The sequence below is a fragment of the Tubulanus polymorphus genome, chromosome 5, assembly GCF_964204645.1.
Source record: "Tubulanus polymorphus chromosome 5, tnTubPoly1.2, whole genome shotgun sequence".
Taxonomy (NCBI): domain Eukaryota; kingdom Metazoa; phylum Nemertea; class Palaeonemertea; order Tubulaniformes; family Tubulanidae; genus Tubulanus; species Tubulanus polymorphus.
In genome coordinates this window covers 22,929,401-22,953,614 of record NC_134029.1, presented here as the reverse complement: position 1 = coordinate 22,953,614, position 24,214 = coordinate 22,929,401, and the positions used below count along the sequence as shown (strand labels likewise).

General features: G+C 37.3%; 3 protein-coding genes across 7 annotated transcripts in view; 2 read left to right on the top strand and 1 right to left on the bottom strand.

The window, feature by feature from the left end:
- Positions 1-390: 390 nt before the first annotated feature.
- Positions 391-3,337, bottom strand: LOC141906330 (serine/threonine-protein kinase atr-like). Its single transcript, XM_074795576.1, has 10 exons — positions 3,128-3,337; positions 2,764-2,864; positions 2,511-2,681; positions 2,261-2,431; positions 2,064-2,164; positions 1,729-1,802; positions 1,535-1,646; positions 1,309-1,445; positions 662-974; positions 391-573 (listed from the first exon to the last, which is right to left on the bottom strand). Exons 1-10 carry the CDS (start codon positions 3,166-3,168, stop codon positions 391-393), a joined length of 1,404 nt encoding a protein of 467 aa, XP_074651677.1. The 5' UTR covers positions 3,169-3,337.
- A 220-nt stretch (positions 3,338-3,557) lies between these two features.
- Positions 3,558-7,152, top strand: LOC141905168 (46 kDa FK506-binding nuclear protein-like). The gene is made up of 13 exons (XM_074793944.1): positions 3,558-3,638; positions 4,007-4,093; positions 4,170-4,316; positions 4,399-4,527; positions 4,811-4,885; positions 4,969-5,049; positions 5,147-5,191; positions 5,311-5,429; positions 5,559-5,759; positions 5,993-6,238; positions 6,329-6,455; positions 6,536-6,584; positions 6,676-7,152. The coding sequence occupies exons 1-13, from the start codon at positions 3,602-3,604 to the stop codon at positions 6,752-6,754; spliced, it is 1,422 nt and encodes a 473-aa protein (XP_074650045.1). The 5' UTR covers positions 3,558-3,601; the 3' UTR covers positions 6,755-7,152.
- Positions 7,153-7,378: 226 nt separating this feature from the next.
- Positions 7,379-24,214, top strand: part of LOC141906543 (ETS-related transcription factor Elf-1-like) — a 31,126-nt gene continuing 14,290 nt past the window's right edge. The window contains exons 1-5 of one of the 5 annotated variants that reach the window (XM_074795881.1): positions 7,432-7,464; positions 8,121-8,340; positions 9,268-9,358; positions 9,462-9,804; positions 24,108-24,164. In XM_074795881.1, the coding sequence (XP_074651982.1) occupies positions 9,269-9,358; positions 9,462-9,804; positions 24,108-24,164 (490 nt within the window). In that variant the 5' untranslated portion in view covers positions 7,432-7,464; positions 8,121-8,340; position 9,268. Of the gene's footprint in view, positions 7,465-8,120; positions 8,341-8,641; positions 9,009-9,267; positions 9,359-9,461; positions 9,805-19,715; positions 20,549-24,107; positions 24,165-24,214 lie in introns of those variants that run through there. The other 4 variants (XM_074795880.1, XM_074795879.1, XM_074795882.1 and 1 more) reach the window with 4 other exon arrangements.

The window sequence follows — 24,214 nt, the reverse complement described above, 5'->3', positions numbered from 1 at the left end:
TCTGGAAAAAACTTACATATTTTTCATTAGCGAATTTTCAATCGTTGAATCATTGCAACACTGAACCCAAATATCGATAACTAGTTGAATTCCTTCGATAATAACATCATCACGACAACAATCCTAATATTCAACAAATAACAAAACACGTTTCTTAATATCATACAGAACATATTGATAATATCGTCGTACATTACGAGGAGAAATGTATTACTTTAATTCCAGGTTCTTCAGTCGAAATTTCTCTCATCAGATCATCGTATTTTTTTGTAAGCAAATTCATCACAAAAACCGTACTTTTTACATCACCGCTCCTGAATATCAAACATATCCCTTTATTCAATTTTCCAACTATATGGACGTGATATTTTCAATAAATATGTTACTGTTTTACCCTTTTTGACTGGGAGTGTCGATATCGAGTTTTTGACGTTTGGCTAATGGTTCCGCATCTCCGTGATCCGGAGATATAGATTTCACAGCTTCATCGGCTTTGGTTTCAGTTTTACTCGACTGATTTTGAATTTCATCCAATTCGAGTTTGATTTCACTGATTATTAGCGGAGAAATAAACTAGAATAAGAAAAGAGTTTTCGTCATGAATACATCAATGATGTATTAGGGGCAATAGAAAATGAAATCTATTTACGAATATACTAACCAGTAATTTTCTAGTTGTACCGATTTCCTCGATGAGATTTTCGACGAGCAATTTTCTCTTCGTAACCAAAGATGCGCTGATCAGGTTCGATTTCGGTAAAATGTTATAGAAATCTGTGACGAGGTTAATGAGCGATTGTTGTAGAATGGTTGAGAGTTCATTGATCCGACGTTTAGTCAGTAATGTCACAATCGAATCCATTAAATTCACTATTTGACTGACTGTGAGCCGGTTTCCAACTATAGTTTTCTTGTGCGCTGACAATAACTGCATCAAACAGCCTGATAACCGTTCTTCAAGCTCTTCAACATCACTAGAGTATCGAATAACCATTGATGAAACAATCTTTGTTGTATTGATTATACATGTACAGAAAAATCTCAGACTTAGAAATGACAAAAAGTCCAAAAAAGTTTCCTTTAGTATATAATTTATTTTCAACATTTCGACTACCGGTATGTCCAAATAGTCATCTTCAGGAATATTTATGTTATAAAAAAATTATAAAATCCATATACATTTTGACCTGTTTGTCTCTTCTAAATGTGGGATCTTTCTATATTTAAGTATATTGAATACATTCTGCATCGGCTTTCTAAAGCAATAGGTAAGGTGATATCTATATATTTTTTTGCAGTAAAACTTACCTTTGTTTTAATTCTTGCTTTTCATCCGATGAAATCATTTCCAACAACGCGCACAAGCAATCAATGTAGTAATCCAATACAATTTCTGATGGTAGCTCACCATGCCGGCAAACTTTATCAAGAGCAAGCAATGATACCTGTTACGAAAATAGATCCAACGCTCAATGAATGCTAGGCAAATGTACAAATTTCATTTTTTACTTCAGTGTTACAGATATAAACTTACTTTCTTCAATGGAATGTCTCCTAATTCAATTTGTAAACACAGACTTCCCCACAGTGCTTTTACATTAGGTATGAATATACAGTCACTCACGATGGTTTCAATCAGTAACTGACTGGAAATAGAATTCAATCATGAAATTAAAAGACAGATTTACGTTCCTCGTTCTTACTTAAGGTAATAGGGGGAACACTTACGTAACAGAAATTTGTAATTTTTCGCAGATTTCTTCATCACGAATTGTTATTTTCTGATTCACCATATCAACATTCTGTAAGACAATATCATCAATAAGGCAATTGGATTCAAGGCAAATCAATTACTTTATAATAATAATGAAATAACTACGTGTATTACTTATTGAGCTAAAAATCCATGTAAAACATGCTGGTTGGCTTAACATATATCGTATGCGAATATAACAAAGAAAACTCACACTAATTTCATCGAAAGCTTTAAAAACATTGATTGAACGACTAGATCTGATTAGTCAAACCTTCTCAAAACCATGTCAAATCAGTGCATAGTTTACCTGTGATTGTGTTGATGAAACAATGAATCTGTTGAGAATTCCAGTGTAGTTCTCATCATCATCATCATTGCTATAAAACTTCTGATTGATACTGACTAAATCTGCAAACATAATTATTTGACATTATATTTCATAAAATCAACTGATTGACTTTGGAGACTTTTAAAACGAATGACTAAAAGGAGTGTCATATATACCGGACATCGCGGCCAGAGTTTCCATCATTATCAGATGAAAGTTGTAATGATCTTTTCCCTTTATAAGGTTGACGAGTTCACAGGCGATGTTTAAAGCTCTATCGTGCAGATTACGACATTCTTCTACAGCCAGGATTCGTAATAATCTCGATAACGTCCACATTGTCATATCTAATAAACGCAGATTAACGTGGAAAATTTAAAAATTCGAATTCGGAAAATGGTTCCAGAAATCTAACTGTGATCGTACTTTGACAGATAATGTCTTCTTGATGTGGTTCTGCTTGTTTCTGCTGTGAAAGGCTCGGCATATCGCTGATATGAGGCCCGAATACAAATACATGTGGAAGGTATTCAATGCAATGCGATAGAAATTCCAATGACATTTGACAGCACTTTGAACTTTCTGCGTCTTCAGTCACTGAAAATGAAGAAATGTCAAATTTTTCAAACTTAATCAACGGTTTAAAATTGTAAGAATTTCAAGTTGAACGTTGAATTACGTTTTTCGATATCGGTACAAAAGTTGTTTATCATGTGACAGACTCCTTGTCTGATGTTCTTTGTCTTTTCCACCATTCCCTTCGAAGTCTGAGGCGACTTGCTGAAAATATTCATTACATATATTTATCAAACATTCATCTAATTTGCCTCGGGATTTTTATGGCGAAAGATGGGCGTTATTGCTCTTTTATATCACAAAAAAATTTTTATTTCTGCATAAGGCCTCTTTTCTTATTCCCGAGATGTCACTCATAATTGATATGCAGACAATTTTTGGGAAGTTGCAAAAGTTGGGTGCACAGTCCTCTAGCTAAACTTTTTTGATTGTAGACAAGATTTAGACGGTTCTGGGTTGTTGCTTACCTCATCATCTCTAACAATGACTGTATTTCGTTATTTGCCATCGCTGTTACTTTTCAATTTTCTTTTTAAGCCTTCAAATTAACAACAAACGAAGAAGCGTCTGCTTCTTCAACTTCCTCCATCCAAACCTGACGACTGAGTCAGAGAGAGGCCTATTCTCTGCAAAATTAACAGTTCAATCATCAATTGCTGGCTTTGTCATCTAGGTAGTTTAAGTTTAGACGTATTTTACAAAATATATGAGACTGTCATTGAATTTTGCTGCATAATTCCATCTTAATTTCGAATATTCCAAATTTCAAAATTATCAAAAACCTCGATCGCTCGACGACCTTCAGCGACGGCATCGCTGAACATGGGGATGCTACGGAATCCGCGGTAGTCGTATTCCACGTATTCGGACTTGAAATTGATATGTTACGCTGCTGGTGCTGCCCTCTGGAACTTTCATTCTTTTTACACACGTGCTAGGAAATGGTCGTCTTAAACGAAGTTCAAAACATGTTTTGGGGTAGGTTGTCGCTGTATATTCGTTCATTAACTACCACTGTATGATTATACTGATCAGAGTTTTATTGTGTTGGTTCGTTATTGCGGATGAAAACCAGGAATTTCTAGCGGTATATTTTTTTTCTGGTAAAATGTGCTAATTAACAAAAGGCACAGACAGCTTCGATATAAACGTTGCCGGCTCAAACAATTCCGAGTTTGCGCTGAAACTTCGTCATCGTTTTAGGATTGATATTTCAATTTTGGATAAGATTTATATGAAAATTATTTGATTTAATTTGTGGTTGAGAGAAGAAATTAAATGTTCGTTTTTTACAGATTCAGTTGATTCTCTTGTTATTATTAATGATTCCACGATTTTGTTTGTAGGTTTGACTCTTGATGGCGGTAAACGTTACTCCCAGACTGTTGAGTATTCATATCACATCTCAATGGCGGCCCTGGAGTATGATCCTGGTAGGTTTCGCCTCAAGGTTTAATCATAAAGGGAGTTAAAAGCGCTGAATTAATTTTGTTGTATTATTATTTATAGATATGAAAGGTGCTGTTTCGGTGATGATTCAACACGAGAAAGCTGAATTCTTGCTATGCACTTTACAGCACGGCAAATTGCAACAGCAGACGTTGGATCTGAACTTCACAGAAGGAGAAGAGGTCACATTCTTCACCAAGGGAACTGGTTCGTATAGCTAGAAAAAGAATCGTCCTAAATATAAGAGAGAAATAACTGAATTAAAGTAAGAGAATTGTTCTATTTTCAGGCAATGTTCATTTGAGCGGTTACTTGGTCGAAGATGACAAGTTTGACGACGATAATCTGAGCGGTTTAGAGGAAACAGACGAGGACAGCGAAATGGAAGTCAGTGATGATGACGATGACTCGGAAGAAGGTAAGAGAGAATGATGTTTCCTTTAAATTAAAGACCAAATGATGTTTCCTTCCCAGTGAAGTGCTGTGGGTTTATACATTGTTATAATTGTCTATTCAAATCTGTTATGAATCTATTGCCTGCAGTCCGACAACGAATGGATTTATCTAAAAAGTTAATTCAAAACATAAAAAATATTTCAGGTGGTTGCTACCACCCTTCTTCAGTCATTTTACTGAGAGACTTATAATATCTCTCAAAAGCTTTCACTACTTTGACGGTGTTTTTGATAAATGTTTTGTAGATGTGCCAACGTTACAGGCTCTGGCTGATGCTGACAATGAAAGTGATGATGAAACGAACTGGAAGCCGAAAAATGGTAAATCAATTAACTCTTCGTTGAGATTTATTTATCGATGCGTCGATTTGATAGCGGTGAAAATTTTTTTTCTAATTGTACAGCTAAACGTAAAAAGTCGGTGGAACAGAAAAAGATGAATAAGAAAATGAAAACTGCTGAAGTAGTAGAGGCCGACAGTGATGGTAAGAACTGATTTAATTCTGCTAGAAATGCTTTTCAAATTATCAATAAGACTTCGATGAAAAAGTTTTATATTGTTTTAAAAATTTCTAATTACAGAAGATGACGACGATGATGAAGATTTTGAGGATGTAGAAAGTGATGGTAAGAGATTCATAGATGTTGGGGCGGGCGTGTGATTTATACGCAAAATTTCTAAATTTGCCCCTGTGTCAGTATCTGAATGTTGAGTGGACGTGCAAGTATCTCGTTATCTCTTACAGATGAAGATGTGAGAAGAACGTTAGTGTTAGATGAAGCTGAGGAAAATGATGATGACGATGATGATGATGAAAGTGATAATGAAGATCTCGTCAAACTATTAGAGGCACAGGCTCAACAGGTCAGATCTGTTTTCATAAGAGTTGAAGTTATCAAGATTGATAAGAATACGTTAGATTTGTAGATAAATGTGCAAAACGTGTGTATGCTGTACATTGTGTTGAATTGTCCAACTCGGTTGAAATTTCAGCAATCTGCCTCCAAGAAAAAGAAGAATAAAAAGAAGCAGAACACCACACAAGAGGCTGCTGCTGCCGCTGCTGCTGGTGCTGGTAGCCCTAAAGCCAAAAAAGATGTTGGCACTCCAGCTGCTAAGGGTACCCCGAAAGGCAATAATGTTGAAACCGCAACGCCGAGCTCGAAAAAGAAGAACAAGAAGAAGAATGGAGAGGTAAGAAATATGAATATAATTCGGGCTTGTTGAAATTGAATGTAGTAGAACCCGCTTAATTCCGTTCGTTCAGGACCAATGTTTTATGAGAAATCCAAACAATATATCATATTTAACTTACATTCATGCACAGGTGGAATCAGTATTAAACTGATCTGAATTAAGATAGTCTGACTGTACGTATTGTTCAGTTTATTTCTATGATTTTATTGTATCCATTTTGAATTTCATAGGTAACTGAACAGCAACCACAGGGAAACAAAACGCCGAAAACACCTGCTCAAAAAGCGGGAAAAGAACAACCAAAGAAAACCCCGAAAACTCCGAAGGAACAAGGTCAAGGAGACAAAGCCGGAAAGGGCAACAAAACTCCAAAAGAGCAACAAGGCAAGACCCCGAAAAAAGCCCAACTTGCCGGTGGAGTGACTATGGTGGAACACAAAGTCGGAACCGGACCGGAAGCTAAGTTTGGCAAACATGTGAGTGCTGTAGATTGGGAGATGTTAATTTTTCTTTGAAAGACGATCATGGATTTTTAGGTAATCCCGAATGTGTATCTCATTTTGCAGGTCGGTGTTTATTACACGGGAAAATTACAAAGTGGTAAAACTTTCGATTCGTGTCAACAAGGAAATCCATTCAAGTTCAAACTCGGTAAAAAGGAAGTGATTGCGGGCTGGGAGACAGGATTAAAAGGTTTGTACATCGTCTTCAAGTGCTTGGTATTGAATTGGCATCAATGAAATAATTGAATTATTGAATATTCTCCGTTTTAGGAATGAAAGTTGGAGGCAAACGTACGATCACTATTCCACCATCACAAGGGTAAGTTTTAACCATCGATTACGAAATTTTCAATTTGAATCTAAATGGATTATGACCATGATTTAATCGAAAAAAAATTGTGATTTTTCAGTTATGGTCAGAAGACTATGGGTCCGATTCCAGGAAATAGCACGCTGGTATTTGATGTTGAGTTGAAGTCTGTAAGCTGAGCTGAGTTATTCTCCTCGGTATCATCTTTTCATTTGGTGAAACATGCATTTATAAACTGAACTTAGGAGAGATATTGTGAATGCTAGTGCTATGCGTGATGAATGATCATGGAATCAATATTATTGATGGCGCATCATGAAATAGTTTATCGATTCGAAAGTTTGCTGATTTTTATCGCCGCCTTAATGGTTTTAATTAGAAATTTTATGCAATTAAAGTGGCGTTTCTGGTAATCCTACTGAATACAATAAGTTTTGTCTCTTAATTTTCTGTTACGAAAAATCACACAAAGAATGTGTTCATATCTAGGTTCTTATGATGTAAAAGTTGTGTTAAATTTGTGTCTTCGTTGAAAAGGCTGGGAAATAAATATTTTGAAAAAATAACGCGTCTAAAATGTAGCGTCAGTAGTCTTTTTGGAATTTGATCGTTTTCGCTAAGAGGATATTTTTGTGGTTTTTTTATTGTCATCGCGAACTAGTAATACATCGCCTCAAGGCTAGCAGACTGCTGACTGTAAACACAGACATTATCGCCATCTATCGAATTAAATTGGGACTATCACATGACTGACTAGGGAAATTCCCTATGCACACTGGCAGTTCATTCATTCATCAATAATGACTCAACTGTCGCGTGACACTAATACGCGTCTGCTACGTCTATTCACCGGTAGAACGGATTCAAAGTACCAGATTTTATCTTGAAAGTAAGTTTTGCCTGACATCATTTTGTCATTGATAATTTTTGGGCGGTTCTTGACCTAGATTTCACTGACACGTGACACGCGGATATCATAGATATATATGATTGAACGAATTTGATTTTGTGATTTGATGTCTTGTCATCTGAATTATGTAAATAATCATACGCAACGATAACGAGGATGTTTTAGTATATGATAATGTCATCGCATTTTAAAATGATACTTATTTTGTTGGCGGAGAATAAGCTCTGAATTAAAGCTGTTTTCTATTAAATTAATTTAATCGCTACATATACTTGAAAAGGTGAAGTCATATCTATTTATAAAGGATAAACCTTGTTTAAACATTCGCTTTGTACAGTTGCCTTTTAAACACCAGCTTCATTCTGTCGGCGGAAATTATGTTGAAAATTATTTGTCCTAGTGTGTATATTAAGCGGGTGCAATTAACCTAATGTACAGTGGCGCGGTGGTCGGTGTTCATTTTGTGTGATAGTTCGTCAGGTCATATTATTATAACCAAAACATATCTCAATGTACCGAATTGATAATTGTCTATTCGTGAAATGCAAGATAAATCCAGCTCCTGTAATGTGCCAATACGTAATTTTGCTAGTCGCGCAATCCTTCTTAAAACGTTTTGAATTTTGCTGTTTTAGACACACAATGAAAAGAATTCCGAGACTTCATTTGTATGTGACCCTCTAAACTAACTAACTACGTGTGTGCTCGCGACGAGCGCGTACGCGTCGACCATTTACGAATAGAAATTGTGTTACGACAGGAATTCTCTGATTGTCAACAACAAACGATAATCTCCTTAAAAGTTAATTTTACTGGTTGGAAATCTCTTAATATATCTATGTTTAAATGCATTTGGTAAGTGAAGATTTATAACGCGTATCGTTATCTGTCTATAGGATATAGATTAACTTAGTGGGATTGGATTTTTGAACGGGCACGACCGAGTTGAGCCACCTCGACTTGCGCATGTTTTATACACACAAAATAGATACAAGATAATATGTACTGTAGGCGCTATAGGGAATTGTTTCGAAACTCTTCGCCAAAAAGTATCAAATAGTTGGGCCTATTGTTTATCGGCGGCTATTGTTTTTCGTCTAATGGGTTAAACACTATGCTATTATCTTATCAGCACTTTCTGGCAGCGGTAGTTTGGTGATGATCCCAGTCATCGGCCTTATCTGTTTTCCTCGATATATAGACCTTTAATAATCAGCAATATTACAGGTCAAGAAAGGTTTCTAATACATATGTGTATGAGTGTATAGGTAAAGCTGGGACTTTAGAATCACAGTGACGCGTTTAGCTTGTTGGATATATACGCGTACCTTTGTACGCGACAACAGCCATTCTGAAATCTTCTAAGGATTATAGGGTTACTGTAGTTATCTAGTGTGAAGCCTTCCTTTCATGTCGGATATATAGTTCGCAAAAATCTTCGATCGCGAAACTAACCACAGTCTGGTTAAGATCCTTTCAATTTTCGGTGGTTTACCGGTGCTTTTTTAACACGCTATGGACAGGTCAGTAAATTATAATTGTCAGTTGAGAAATTCAACTCAACAAACTAGAAAATATACAATATAAGAATACGTTAACAAAATATTTAACAATTTGTCCCGCTACAGTGAAAGAAATAAAAGGAATACTTTATATGTCTGTCCCGGGATCTGTAGTTAAACTAGAACCAAATTGAAATGCGCTTTCGCCTGACCTGACGTTTACCGTTCTTATTCAATTGGCCGAAATGTGAAAGGTTTTTTCGTTAATTTTGATTTACAGAATGGCAGAAATATCGCATAGCTATAACGAGCTCCCGTTTTTGGACCTTTTTACTTTCGACGAGCAACAACTTTACAAAGAAGTCGATATGGTAAGAGCGTGCGGAATGTGAAAAATAGCCCCAAACATTAATCTTCGTTCGGGTACCCGGGTCAGGTAATTCTCAGACGTTGGTCGACTTTAATTGTTTGTAGGAAGTTCAGGAAGTCGAGCCATCAGTTATAGTAATGCCCGAACCGTACGAATTATCGAACTACACAAGTTTAGAACCAGTCACACAAGACAGCGCCGCGACGTCTGAGGCTGAACTGCAACAAGAGGTGATCGTGGACGGTATCGTGGACCCGGATTGCCCAACCGTGCTCTCAACGATCATGGAAATAAGTTCGAAAATATCCAGCGAAACGGGCATCGATCCTCAAACGTTTATTATTGATGTAACTCGTGAGACTCGCACGGCTCCAGATGAAGACGAAGACACGGAGAGCGCAGAGGAATTAGACGAACCAATTATAAAAAACGACGAATTACAAAAACGTAAGCAATAAATGAATAAAAACGTGAATTTTTTATAAATTCAAATTTTATGCGTACGTAATAAATGAACGATCCCATAAAGATTAAGATAATTGATCCCTCGAAATTAAATGCAAAAATTTGAATTATCTCATGATCATGAGATTAGGTTTTAACATTAGGCGAAATCTAACTTACAGGCGAGAGCCTACCTGCTTGTGTTCCCAACCTTGACTGGCAGTTATACTTATTTTGCTGAACCGTTCATTTATCGAAAAATACTATTTTGTACTTTTTTTATGTCTTGAAATTAATTGAAAAATTTGTGCTTATTCGTATTTTGGTACTTTTGTTTGGTATTGATTGCTAAAATAGCCTGACAATTATATCCCTGATGAAGTAGCCGCATTTAAAGAAAAAAATAGTATTTAGTCACGGGAAAACAGTTTAAATGGGTTCACAATAAAATGTAACATTTCTTTACTGGTAGACGACTGATTCCGATGTCTTAATATCTTGATGACCATAGTGGCGGAAATTGATAAACATGACGAAAATATATTGTGTTAGTTTAGTGTGTAAATATCATTGGACCTCAAAATCATGCAAAATGTCTGTAAATTAATTGTGCTAATTTATCGATATTATTGGTGCACTTACATCTAAGGCCCGCGGACGTAATCCAAAACCGAATACGCCGGGATTCGAACCGTCGGCCTATATAAGGAAATTGCCGCCAATCGAATGACATGTAAACAGTCGCGCATTGGCGCTTTGTGTACATCGCTCATCGGCCTTCACCTTTATTCAACTTATGACCTATAACTACTGCGGTATCGCATCGCTGTGAAAATAGTGCACTAAATCCGATTGGTAAAAAACGTAAGGAAAACCTTAACTTCCTTAAAAACCACCGAAATTCAATTGATCATATCGATATCGATGCGCAAAAAGGTGATTTTGAATTGATTAGTTGAAATCTCATCGGCTGTCAAAATTATTTCCGGCGTGTTCACATTGGCGGATCAATTGTGTATCTAAGTCTATCAAGATGGCCGCGTGTTCTGAAGGCGCAAAGAGTTTAGATTTGCTAATTCAAGCGGGTAAGCTCGTTAATACAATTTGTATCAAACGAAATGCGAATGAGTAATTGATACAGTTTGTTTTGGGGTCGATAATGCGTTATTCTGTGGTCGTGTTGTCGAGAAATTCGTGTTCAAATCGATGATTTTCAAACCAGGAAGTAAACCACGTTTCCCGATACGGGAAGAACGCGATTTACTTCCTGTTTCTGTAGTTCTGAAGTTTGACTGCTTGTTTCACCCCTCAGCACCCGACTAGTCCACGAAACATTAGCAATCACTTTTAATATTTAGTAAGATGGGCTATACCAGTTGTTGACATCCAAAATTTCCCTGAGTGAAGCTTCTAAAACTTGGTGTTTAGGACTGCCCAATCTGGCCTACTACTCTACATACCTCTAGCACTAGCATTGCTATTTCAAAAATTGTATTTTTATGATCAGTTGTGAATCCTAACCCTATCAGTTTTCATTATACCCCAGGATTTTAAAGGAAAAGTCGTTGTGTAGTGTTATTATGTTATTGGTGCTGCTGGACCTTTTGATACCCTGAAAATAAAGAAATTTATAGTTAATTTTCTTGGTGCTATCTGCAATTGTTAATCATTTGTTGTTAGCATTGATAGAATTGACATCAACTTGATTTTAAAGACGGAGAGCAGATGTTTTAAAATGGGTGACTGATTTTCCAAGGGTTGATGTATAAATGGCAGCGATGATACTAGATACCAATATGTTTCAATTCAACTCGTCGCCCGCGGCATTGATAAATAATGTAGATCATCATCATAGCGTTTGACTGTTCGTCTATCCTGTATTTCGTAGATTCTTTTCACTTTTCTTTTAATGATCATTCCCTTCCTGTGTGGTGTCCTCGGACTTCAGTCCCTCAAATAAACGGTTCATAAGGTTAGTCTCATTAATGCTTGTGCTGCATCGATATTTGTTAAGCTAAATTTGTGACTTCGTTCTTAATCAGTTTGCGTTTGTGTCCAAACCTGGTATGGATGAAAAGCTTTGTCTTATAGGGTGGCCACTTACCTTGAAATCAGCTGGGAAAAGTCGTTCACCTTATGAAAGTCAGGGAATTTTGTTGTGATATTTAGGTCGCATGTAAATTCAAACCGTTTCCATCCCTATGTTTTACGTATATAACGTCTTTTTTTAAATTAGAGAAAATAAAACTTATATGAAAGTTTGGGGAAAAAGCCACAAAAAGTCATTAAAGTGGCCACCCTGAAAAAGTGTGTATAATAGTGTCATACTCGGAAGTTAAGGAACCATCGTGACATACTACAAATAAATTTGTTGTCTCTTCAACCTCCCCGAAGTTTCGAAAATTGGTACGAAAAGGAAATATTTCGCAAACGTCATTTCGTCTTCATTAATTTAAGTTCAAACGGAACATATCTAGGTCAATTTAATAGTGGTTTGTGCCGTGAGCAAGTCTTTCAGCTCCAACATCGCTATACGCATATTTAGGGATTTTGCGTTTCAACTCGCCCTCCTTATGTGCGTATGTACTATGCTTACGCTTCCAGCTTCAAACAATCCTGGGTATGTCCATATTCACGTGTTGCTTAGTGTCAGCTTTTACAGGTTTATGACCAGGTCCTCCGATTATGGTTATAAGTGATGAATATTTCAAAAAGTTTTTATTTTCTAAGAATCGATGGATTTGTAGTCCGCTTACACTACCATTGGCTACTTCTGGGTCGGTGCTTGCTTTTCACTTTTTATTCCCGGTATTTAACTTTATTTTGCTTTAAAAGTTTTCATTTACTGAATATTTATTTTGTAAGGTTTTAACATAAAGGAAGGTTAACTGATTGAGTGCCCTCAGTCAGTCCAAATAAGTGGATAAAGCAATCACTGGGTATCTGCTTGCCTGGAAATTAGCGAATTTCTTTACAGTCGGGGAATTTAATTTTGAAAGAAGTTAAAAATCAGGGAAATATGTTGAGATTGCTATATCATGCGTAAAATCAGTAAGATGTAAATTGATAGGAATCTGAGAAGTTGTGTAATCCAGTTGTTATGAAATTACCTGTGAAAGTTGAGATCGGCGGATGAGATTTTCTTTCAACCCTAAATGTATGGTTTCCAGCTCAATACTTCCACTCCTTACTCTTTCCAGCCCTCAAGCCGCCCGCATCCATCCTGCCTATTAATCCTCAAGCTACACGAATCATCTCTTATTCATATACTACACAAAATCAGTTACAGTGGGATTCGAACCCATTAGTGTAGAATGAACTAGACATACCTGTCGAAAGAATTCCATACAGAAATCAAACTCTTCCAACTGTATTTAAAATTCACGAAATTTGAAGTATGAACAAAAATGATATCTAAGCCTTCGCTTATATGCAAATAAGTCTGGATGAATTTCAGGGGGACAAAAGGTCACAATTTTGGTGGCCCACCTCATCAAATTTTTTATCGAAAGAATAATGTGTTCACAACAAACTAACACAAACTTGTAATACATAAAAACAACTGGAAATGAGCTGTTTTATATCATGGTAAATGTGGAAAACCTCCGAAAATTTCTGAGGAGGTAATATAGACACTACATAGTGAAATTCCTGAGCACTAATGAGTTAAACGGCTTGTATGAGAAAATTGCCTTGTTTACCTTTCGCTTAGTTCCATATGAACTATGATAGATGGCAGTGAAGTGCGCGTTGTTTGGTGTTTACTTCTGACACTAGATGGCGACGGCGATCGCATTCGGACTAATGACCGGAGATCAATGTACTTACGATATTCAAAAAAACATGTGAGATGTGAGAGAATTAGTGACGCCAGCCGCTCGCTCGTGTCATGATACATTGGATGTGACTTCAGCGCGACGACAATAAAAGTGGCCCGAGCGCGACGACAATAAAAGTGGCCCGTCACGAATAAGGAATAATACCGGAAGGAAGTGAAGTCCATTTGTAATGCCATCCCTTCCATTATCTCGTTACGTAGTGTAGTGTTCTCTCTAACAACTCATCACATCTGTCGACAAATTATATTAGATTTGTCGTTAGTCGTCGGAGTCTGATCTTGTCGTATGACGTCTGTTCTCGTCTTCGCGAGAGGTGAAAGAATTTCTAATGGAATTTCTACTCGGCGTCTGTCATCGGACGGATGCCGCGATATAGCGAAACGTTTTAAAATCTATTCCCGTTAAAAACTGATTAGGCTTTTCATGTAGACTTTAATTAGTATCTAAAATTGATCAATGTCGCGGACGACAACAACAGTTCAAATAATTTGAATTAAAAAAGAAAACGCGGAGTGTAACAACATTAGACGACCGTGATTGAATACTTGGCTTTCTGGAAGGTAATCGAATCCGAGATGAAAGGCTGGCGCTATTACCAGATCACGTCATTTATATACTCACTGTCGAATATAAGTGACCTTTAATGTGTCTTTGATCGCGTGTCATTTCTACGCGGTCAATAATATATGTAAATATATATATGTAAATATATATATATATATATATATATATATATATATATATATATATATATATATATATATATATATATATATGCCTGTTTTGATAGCTACGGGCGAAATATTAACACCATTGATTCCATTTTGTTCAGTCCATCCTTGCTTAATTGTTTTTTTTTTAGGTCTCCATTTTAAGTGCCGAAAACCGAAGTTCAGAAATGTTTCATATTTAGTTAGTCGTGTTCAGTTTGTATAGTTAAACAATATTCTACTATAATTATTGCTGATTTAGTTACGCAGTAGAACTTGGCTTAATTCGCATCATTTTTTCGACGAATCCAATGAATCGCGTTTAAATGTGAAAGCCCTGGATTTAATATTCTGGACACGCGTTTACGTAAATAAAATCAATATTTAACTGTATTTTCTTCTCTAAGTAAATAGCGAGATTCGATGTAGTGATATTTTTACGGATGTCGCGGCAAATTCTTCCTCCCGGAAGGGATTTTCTACTCGTTCTCCACAAAGCCTGCTATAAATAAATAAGCCGACAGGCAGTTCAATTTTTAGTAGCAGTGCAACTATTGAAATGTATTTGGATTGGATGCCACGCCTTGTAACTCAAAGCGCCAATTTACTAATAGTTCGTCATTTGCGGTGCTTGTGTTCGTACTTATTTTTTCGATTTCGGAAATCAATTTATACCGGTAAATATTCTAGCGCGCAGCTGAGAATTCAATACATCGTTTGAATCCTTCGTTTTTTTTTAACGCTGAATTTGGTATCTTCAATGAAGTTTATTTTTGTGACTATCCTTGACAAACATCGACGACAATTGATTTCGATGTTTTTTCTATCGTTTCCTTCCGTTCCTGATTTTAGACGACAAACAAAAAAAAAATCGTTGAGAAAAATTTTAGTCCCAGAAAAAATAGATTTTAGCGGAATATTCGCCACGATTTTGTTTGCCTGGTCGATGGTGCTACTGAGAATTCGCGGCATTTCATTATTGAAAGGTTATTACTCGGTAAGGTTGTTTATGGCAACCACACCCATTTCAAGCGGGTTATCGCCGGAGGGCCAGTTTGAAAAGTTTCGATACAAAAGAATGGATTCGCGTCCTGAATTTGCTTTATAGTTTTCAGTCTCTTGTCGTATTTGATAGCATTGCGTGTTTAGTTTCATTTTACTCAATCTCGCTCTTTGAAGATCATATCAAAAACTCTCTGATGATGATGATGATAATCTGGAATATCATCTGTGAAGCTGAATTCAGTTTGGAAGTTCACTTATTTTACGCTCTTGAGCAGTTTGACAAGGTGATAGTGGACATGTTTGTTTAAAAAGTGATGTTGAGGATAGATTAGTTTTGACTTCGCTATAGGCCTAGATTTGGTTTATGTTTGGCGAGGGTTTGGCCATACATTTTTTTTTCAATTCAAAGAAACCATTGATTTTGCGTGATAGTGTATTTGTGGTTTTACCCTGCGGCGTAGAAGGCTTATTGAAATTTTGAAGTTTTATCAGTTTCTGATCTATTTTTATCATAAAAGTTTTCAAAGTCTTTGATGAGGTGTATCATGCGAAGAGTACATACGTTTATAAACTTAATCGTTGAAATTTCTATCCCGATCTAATACGGTCTATATATTTTTGGCCTTAAGATTCTTTGATGTATAAAATGATTATAAACACAATTTAGTGAATTGCTCCTGGTGAAAATATGAATTTCCCATATATTCAATGATTTGTAACATTATTGGCAAACCTGTGAGAACCATCTTGTTGAGAAGAGATGACAATTTTACTTTTGCGATGTATACGTGCTTGGCAAACAAACAGTGTCGACAAACTATTATCTGAGAACATTGATAAATCTATTGAAAACTCGAAATATTTTGATAATAAACAGAACCTTGTTCCTGCTAATCGGCTGGTTACTCATTAAACTGCAATAAAATTTGTTATCCGTTCTTTTCTATAGCTGCCAGGTCTGATATAGTTAGCTTGGTCATGATTTGAAGATATACGTAATTTGCCGGGTAGATAGATAGATGGCCAGCTGGGTCAACTTTTAATCTTGAATATTTTTTGCGGTTATGATAGATTTCATGATGTTTTAAATCATTCAAGTTTTTCGCCGTGGTTTTTACATTTAGAGGTTGTTAGTGATCAGTAGTAATTCATCCATTCTGTTCTGGTGTTGTGTTGACAGTAGTAGACTGATTTCAATATAAACGGTTGTAATTGAACCTATGGGGTATGTTTAATTACTCCTTTATTAATATCACGGATTAATTCTATTTCGATGATTTTCTACATAACCGATGGTCTATTTATAGGTACGATATTATCACATGTAACTACGCGAATTACTAGTTCGTAGATTTTTTCCTGTCCATCTTCTGTTTGTGGGAACAAATCAGTTGTTCTTAGCTATTTAACTAAAAGTGATTATGCCTGCTATTTTACGTGAAGTTTTTCCCTGATATAACCATATCCTTATCATGTTTGTCTCCTCACTATCATCTTCACATTGTCCTCTTTAAGTAATTCTGCTTTGACGTGTTTTGAGAATTTGAGCATTGTCAGAGTCAAATGTTAAACTATAGGCGGTAATCTGACTGAGATGATTTTGCCCGGTCCGAACCCAAATTTGGTCTGTGTCTAATAAGAGACATTCACTGACACCGCTCACTCAGCGATTCTGTGACAAGTGATATTTTTGGTTTTGCCAAATTTTGTCCATATATGTAACATGAACGTATCCAGTTAAGATCCGCGTGAATTGTTGGGCTCGGCCTGATATATCATATCATATCATTATTTACCATCAAAGAAGGCCATAGGCCTATTGGCAGACGGCCTCATTGTCTGATCTGGTACTGATCAGAACCCTCACCTTCTTTAGACTTGAGTTCAGTAAAATCATTTATTAAAAATGACTTTACTGGGGACTGACTGTATAATTATATATCTGTTAACAGATATACAGCCCCCTTTGCCCCGGCGGTTGACGTAAAAGAAGCTTTTTATTTCACTTTAATTATTTTCATTTCAAAACGAGCGTTAGATCATTTTTGCGGCCTCCGTCGACGAGGCTTTCGCGGAATCTGTATTCGGGCGCCCTTTTTTTTTTCTCTCGATAAAATTCCGTCGGAATATTTGGAATTTTTCGCCTTGTCTTCAGGCATCTCGTTCTACGTCATAGTCGTCTATATCGGGAGGAAAGTGATGTGAAATATAGTCGCGTGTGTACGTCATCAACAGAGCGCGACATCAATAGACACCCGGTTTATTATTGTCAACTATAAACGAGTTTCGTGAATTGACATTCTTCCATCGCCGAGGTCGATATTGTAAATAGTAACTTTCCTACGAAACCAGCTTTAGTTCTTTCAAAGTACAATATGTATATATATATATATACGTATATATCGAATGAAGTAATTATATTATGAATGGCGCTGAAGAAAAGTTTTTCCGAACGAAATCGAGATATTTTAAAAGCCGACATTCCGGATTTATTCGTATAAAAGAACGACTGACGTTGTCGGAGTTATTGAGAAACAGGAAATATTTGATCTCGTTCGATGAATTGTGAAATAAATCAGTCGTATTTTCGTATTTACCCGAGTTATGGACGCGACGACGCATTGTTGTATCCCCTAGGTGATAAAACAAATCATCGGTATCGATATTTAGGGAGTGCGGTGCGCGTGCGGGCTTTTTTCTTTTGACTTCAGAGGAATTCGCGGAACTTTGACATTTTGTTATCGATTTCGTTCGGCGATTGAAAGGTGTCTTTTTTTAATGTTTATCAGTTATGAGCGCCAATTGAGGAAACACCTTAAACCAACATCTCTATTATTATATGATGTTTAAGTATCATCCGCGGTGTTACTATGAATATTTTTAAATGGCACATGTTCGGCGTGTTACCGAGAACAAGGAGGTTCTATCCTGGTGACTTACATTCTCGTGATTTCCTTTCCTTTGGTCTATTATTTTAAATCGTTAAGGCGTTCCACCTTTTGTGGCGAGTAATTTCGAATGTTTCGAGTATCTCTGGGAACCAATGAATGAGGCTCGCGAATACATTGTTACAAAATGATCGTCGGTTAGATTTGAATGCTTGGGAAGCCTTCCGCCCTTTTTGTCTTTTGTATCCATGGTACCTGAACAATAGCACCTGCTTCGAAATATTGATACGCTTGTAGTTGGGTGGATTTCATGAAATGATTTGAGTCTGTGTTGAAACTGAAGTGTGTCGTGTTGTCAGCCATTCAGTGGTCATTGGCATTCAAAAATAATTCAGACACAATTGTACACAACTCAATTTATGGCTGTCTTAGTTTATGGTAGAAGAATCTGTCCTGATCTGCGACAATCATTTCGCCGATGACCGAACCAAATAATGATCTTACGGTAATGAGCCGATTTGGAAATATGAATAGTGACAATTTCAGTAATGTGAGGACTTAATCGACTTTTTTGGCTGCTAAGAATTTTATACTCATGAAAATTCATGAGTTAAATGCGTTCAACCCGTTATTCAGATATTGTCAGTCGAATTTGTCTGATATTTGAGAATTTAGATTACGCAATATTGTCAGTCGAATTTGTCTGATATTTGAGAATTTAGATTACGCAATGCGGCAGTTAAAAATGAATGGTGAAATTTCGGCATTGACATTGACTCGATTTCATTCCACCGCGCTGCGTCGTAATCGATACATTGCGGGTAATGTGTGCGCTGTTCGGTACGCTGTGTTTATAAACACTGAATCAACCGCGCGTCTCCCACGCAGCATCGTCAGCCCAAACATCTCCCGCCGGTGTCTCTAAGACGAGTAGAATCTGATCTGTTTGCGAACACACTGTCCCTGATTTAGCTAGTTTAGCCGTCTTACGGTTGTGTCTAGGACAAACTGTTTGCTTTTCTGCGATGTTATTGTTTATTATGTATCTTTCTTGTCTGGTCGCGTCCCACGTGTGTTCGTCGGCGCAGCTGATCCCGAGGACAGGTGAACCCGAGCTGCGATGACGGGTGTCTCCGGTTGGATGAGACGTGTTTAGGGGATGGTTAAAACCCGATACGAAGTCAGAACGGATTTAACAAATGCAGCAGACGCTTCTTAATCTTAAATACTCCTCCAGAACGTCGGGCAACAATTCATGTCTTTCGTTCTGTATTAGTATTTTATGATTAACAAATTCTTTTAATCGCGATACGAAATAATTTATCGTCTATTCTTCGTTTGACGACTTTTATCAATCTATTGATGTCGAGGTGTATTCGACGATCGAGCGTTCTGATTGGCTGCGTTCGATGAAACGAGCGTAAACAACGGCGTCGGGAAATACCTCACATTCACACACACACAACATGTGCCACTACCGCGGTACGCGCGCAGCCAGTGATCGACCTAAATCCGAGTCTCTCTCTCGGGTCATGTGACTTAACTGGCGTGCTGTTCGTTACTTCCTGGCTTGCCGATCGGAGTTGTTGTGTGGTATGCGTGGTAGTCGACATCGTGCCGGTGATTTACTTCCTCATTATATAAAACGTCGTCGGGCGACAGTCAACGCTCTAATCACACCTCGATGGATCATCGTAGCGCGACGTGTGCTTAACGACCTCGTTTTACTGAATTCGGACGTTGTCGATGTCAGTTGATCGTCGATCTCTCGTTTAACGGATTATTATTGAAACTGGAATTATAAATTCGTTTTTAATCGCCGAGATGCTGTTTACATTCCCGCATCCGTATATGCCTCAGGATTGGTACTATCCGTCGTCTTATTATTATCATCATTCTCATCATCATCAGTTTCATCATCAGCAACAACAGCAGCAGACGGTTCATCATCGTCACCAGACTGTGTTAGATTTATCGTTGCCGAAGACACCCGCGGTCGCCGCGTTCCGTCCTCACAGACCGGCGTCCGCCGCGAGGATACCGTACCCTCATCCTCATTTCCTTCACTCGCAGCTCTATAATCACTATCAATATCAGAACGCTCGCACGATCGGTCAGTTATTGTTCGAACGGCGACGCCAACAACAGCTGTACCACGAATCGGCGCGGCGTAGCAGCAGGGTACAGCAGCTGAATGAGGACAGCGAGGTACGAGTGAAAGAGGAACGACGCAGTCCGACGCCGCCCTCGCCGAGTTTCAATACGAACTCATCCGCATTCAAAAAGAATATTCTCAAGAGATATTGTAAGTAATGCATTTTTTGGTGGGGTTTTCTCCAAATTCTAGGCGAAATGAGGTCTTTTTTCTAAAGGATAAATTTGACACAAGTTTTTGAAGACGATTGCATAGTACTCACTGTAGGACCGGGCTTGGGTATTTAAAAGTTTGAGTTGAAATGCTATCAAGAAAAACTGAATGTTAGTTTTTCGTGATGATTGTCGTTGAACTGTAGGATTGCATGTCAAATCTCTTTATTAATTGAGAGACGGTTTTCTCTGTTTTGTGCGGTTTGGAGATTATTGAGCAGCGGATTGCGCTGGTTTGGAACGTTGTTAAATAGATCGGTTATCGGTAGTGTTAGAATTGATGAGTCTCGTCTTGTCGTTGTTCGCTCGTATTGAAATTAATGGCTTTATAAATTCGCGTATGATTCACAGTAAATTATTATCTACCGCATTTCACAAAAAATTCCACTCAGGGGCTGTTCTAGTTTTTATCGCTGTTAGTGTCGTTGGATTCAAACCGGTTTGTGATTTGTTTTTAGTATATATATATATTGTCGATTGATTTGATTATGTTTCTCCATTCCGGGTTGATTGTCGTCAGTTCGCATTGTTCGAGACATTTTTTCGAGTCGCTGGAATGCGGAGTTTTCGCGGTACGGATCGGTATGACATCACGATGTCGGCGCATGCCCGAACTGCGTCGTCGTCCCGCTAGAATTTGTGTATACGTCGTAACCATGGCGTTGTGACGTCCTCATCTCCATTGTTGCCGTTTATTTATGTTGATTATTATGTAAACGGAAAGCGTGTCTGACGTGTGTAACGCGAGCGATCTCATTCGAAATTGCGATCACCCCCGGAAGGAATTTTTGATCTTTTTTGAAATTGTTATGTTTCGCACTCGTACGTCGAGTGATAATGTATCTCATTTTCCGACACAATGCGAATAATTCTTCGTGTTTCTCCGATGAAAAGCGGTTTCCATTAGAATTATTGTCACTGTCCGTCTGAGTAGTTCGTGCCCCCGATCGATCATGGACTCTAAAAGGAATCGTTTTAGAGTCCATGGATCGATAGAGTGGTTTCCATATATTCCTCTTATTAACTTAATATTCACGAGATGTTTTGGTTTGGTACGAATTTTTTCGGCGATTGCCATTAGTTCATGATTCGGGGGGGAGGGGGAAAGATTCTGACGAGGTTTTCTGCCGGTTAGAAATGTAAGATAACTGCTGAACGGAGGCGAAGTAAATAAAAATGTAGTAGAAAAATATTTTACGTATCAGCAGCAGCAGCAGCAGCAGCACGGTTCGGTCGGTCGGTCGGTTGTGTTGTAGTAGATTGTATAGTAGTATTATTACATGTGCCGAGTTTGTTGAAAGTTCTGACATTTTTACGGCACGTGTTTTCAGTTTGTACGCGCCGGAAAAATGCGGCTGTTTTTGAGGTTTATCCTTTAAAAACATCCCCAGGGTTTATTTATTAGATTGAAGTTGGTATATTTTGCGATGAGTTGCTCCGGTTTTTGACGGCGGACTCTAATCGGCGAATGACAGTTTATTGGCGTGTCTGTTCTCGTGTTGTATGCACTGATATCGGGACTTCATTTTTAAAAACGGTATTCTTCAAGTAGACTTTCCAGGTATTCATGACAGATATCGGTCAAAGGCTGCGTTCGTTATCTTAAACAATTTAAAATACGATATAATTGTCTTTTTTAGTTTATTAATAGCAGTTTTTAAAGGGCACAGTACTAAACCCTTATTACCTGTGAGTGTCAGTTTGCAAACATTGGTTTTATTTGATTTCCTGGTTCGAGAAATCTCTCATGAAAGTTGGGTTACGTTGCAGATAAAATACCGGTGAAGAGCTATTGAGAATGTTTGACATAGCGATCAGTTGTGTACTGAATAATAATAGGCCCAAAAACATAATAGCAATAGAATATAGGTTAAAGATTTCTACACATTTATAGCTGTGTTCACGCCAACAAATCAAATCAGAAAATACCAAATCAATGGTGCGGGTCCACGCGCTTTTATCTGTGGTCATCACTAGTTCAGCTAGACCCAACACTGATTGACAGGCAATTCAGGACAAATTTCTATTCAAACTCAACTGACAATTCAGGATCAGTCTTTAAATTCTATAAAATGGAATTAATATTTTGAATGTAGTATGATTGTAGTTTTCACTGATTAATGAGCAGATTTTAAAATTTTCAGATTTTAAAATGCTTGTATTAATTTTTTGGGCTAAAGTGATTATTATTATTATCATTATTATTATTATTATTATTATTATTATATTCCATATGAAGTGGTGAAAATATATCGAAGCGATGATAGGAAGGGTTCGTTGATGTCAGTAATTGCAATATTATTTATATTACGGTTTCCTGTCTGATTATGAAATCTGCATCAATTATTGACGACCCTCGTCGTTCTATTTTTTTTTTCTCCACGAGATTCTTTAAACTATAACTATTACGGGAAGGTCATAATTAATTTTATTAGGTCATCGAGCTGTCAACCTATTTCCGAATGAGAGAAAGAGAAATTAATGTATATATTTTATGCCGGCGCAGCGTAGGTTGGTCATTATGCAACTTGTGACATTAAGGGAAACTTATTAACGAATTCAGTAGTATCAGATCATAGGATTATTAGCTGTTTATTGGCCCAGATAACGTGACCTTTGAAATTTGTTTCAACGAACAGGAACTTCATTTCCGAATGGCCCCACTTATTGTTAGTTTGTTTGTTTTCTGTTTGCGGTTTTTTGTGGGCGGGCGTTTTTTTTTTCAGTATTTGTTACCATACTTGCAAAGTCTGAAAAGGCGCTCGATTTTGGGAAAAAAATTAGGATAGGTCCTCTGACTAGTGCTTGCTTTATAGATAAGATTCTGAAAGAACTTTTTGTACTCATTGTCAACGCAGGAAATGAGTAGCCAAATATTAATCACGGTTTATTGTGTGTTAGATAAGCAAATTCATAAAATTATGCCTGGAACTTGTCTTTTGGATTTTAAAAAAAGTTGACTTGAAAGAAGTGCTAAGAAGTTATCCTTCACTGATACAAACCTTAATAGTAGTAATTCTTCTAAAAAAAAATCCTGATTGTGATGAGAATTGAAATTTTCTGCTTTGATCAGGGTTGATGGTCATGGCAGAAATTTTCCCTTTTTTTCAATCATTCCGGGGGGTGGGGGGTAAAAGGGGTAGGGGGTATGATATGTATTATTAGATCATACCGTAGTATTGGTAACATTACTCGCGGAGCCGGCTGTTGAGAGAACGGTTACTATAATTGGCCTACTGCCAGTTGAGATGGGGTACCCCTATACTGTCTGCTGTTACTATCTCTTCCGGGATGCCAGGTAACTCTGCCAGCTACCGGCTGCGGTAACCTGGTTTTTTTCCCGGGTGCTCGTACTAAAGAATCTGTTGAGAGAAGAAAACTATGCATACATTATATATTTATTTATGCCTCTATGAATCGCGGGGCGCGACCGACCGTACATAAGTACGTTCGCAATAATTTGATTTAATTTTCACGAATTTATTTTATCTTTTCAGTCTCGAGTTCGTTACGAAAACGTCCGTTTCCCGGAGAGATCGATATCGTTAATAAAAGTAAGTGATCAGTGCGAGAGTTTTATCAGTTATACCCTGACTTCGACGTG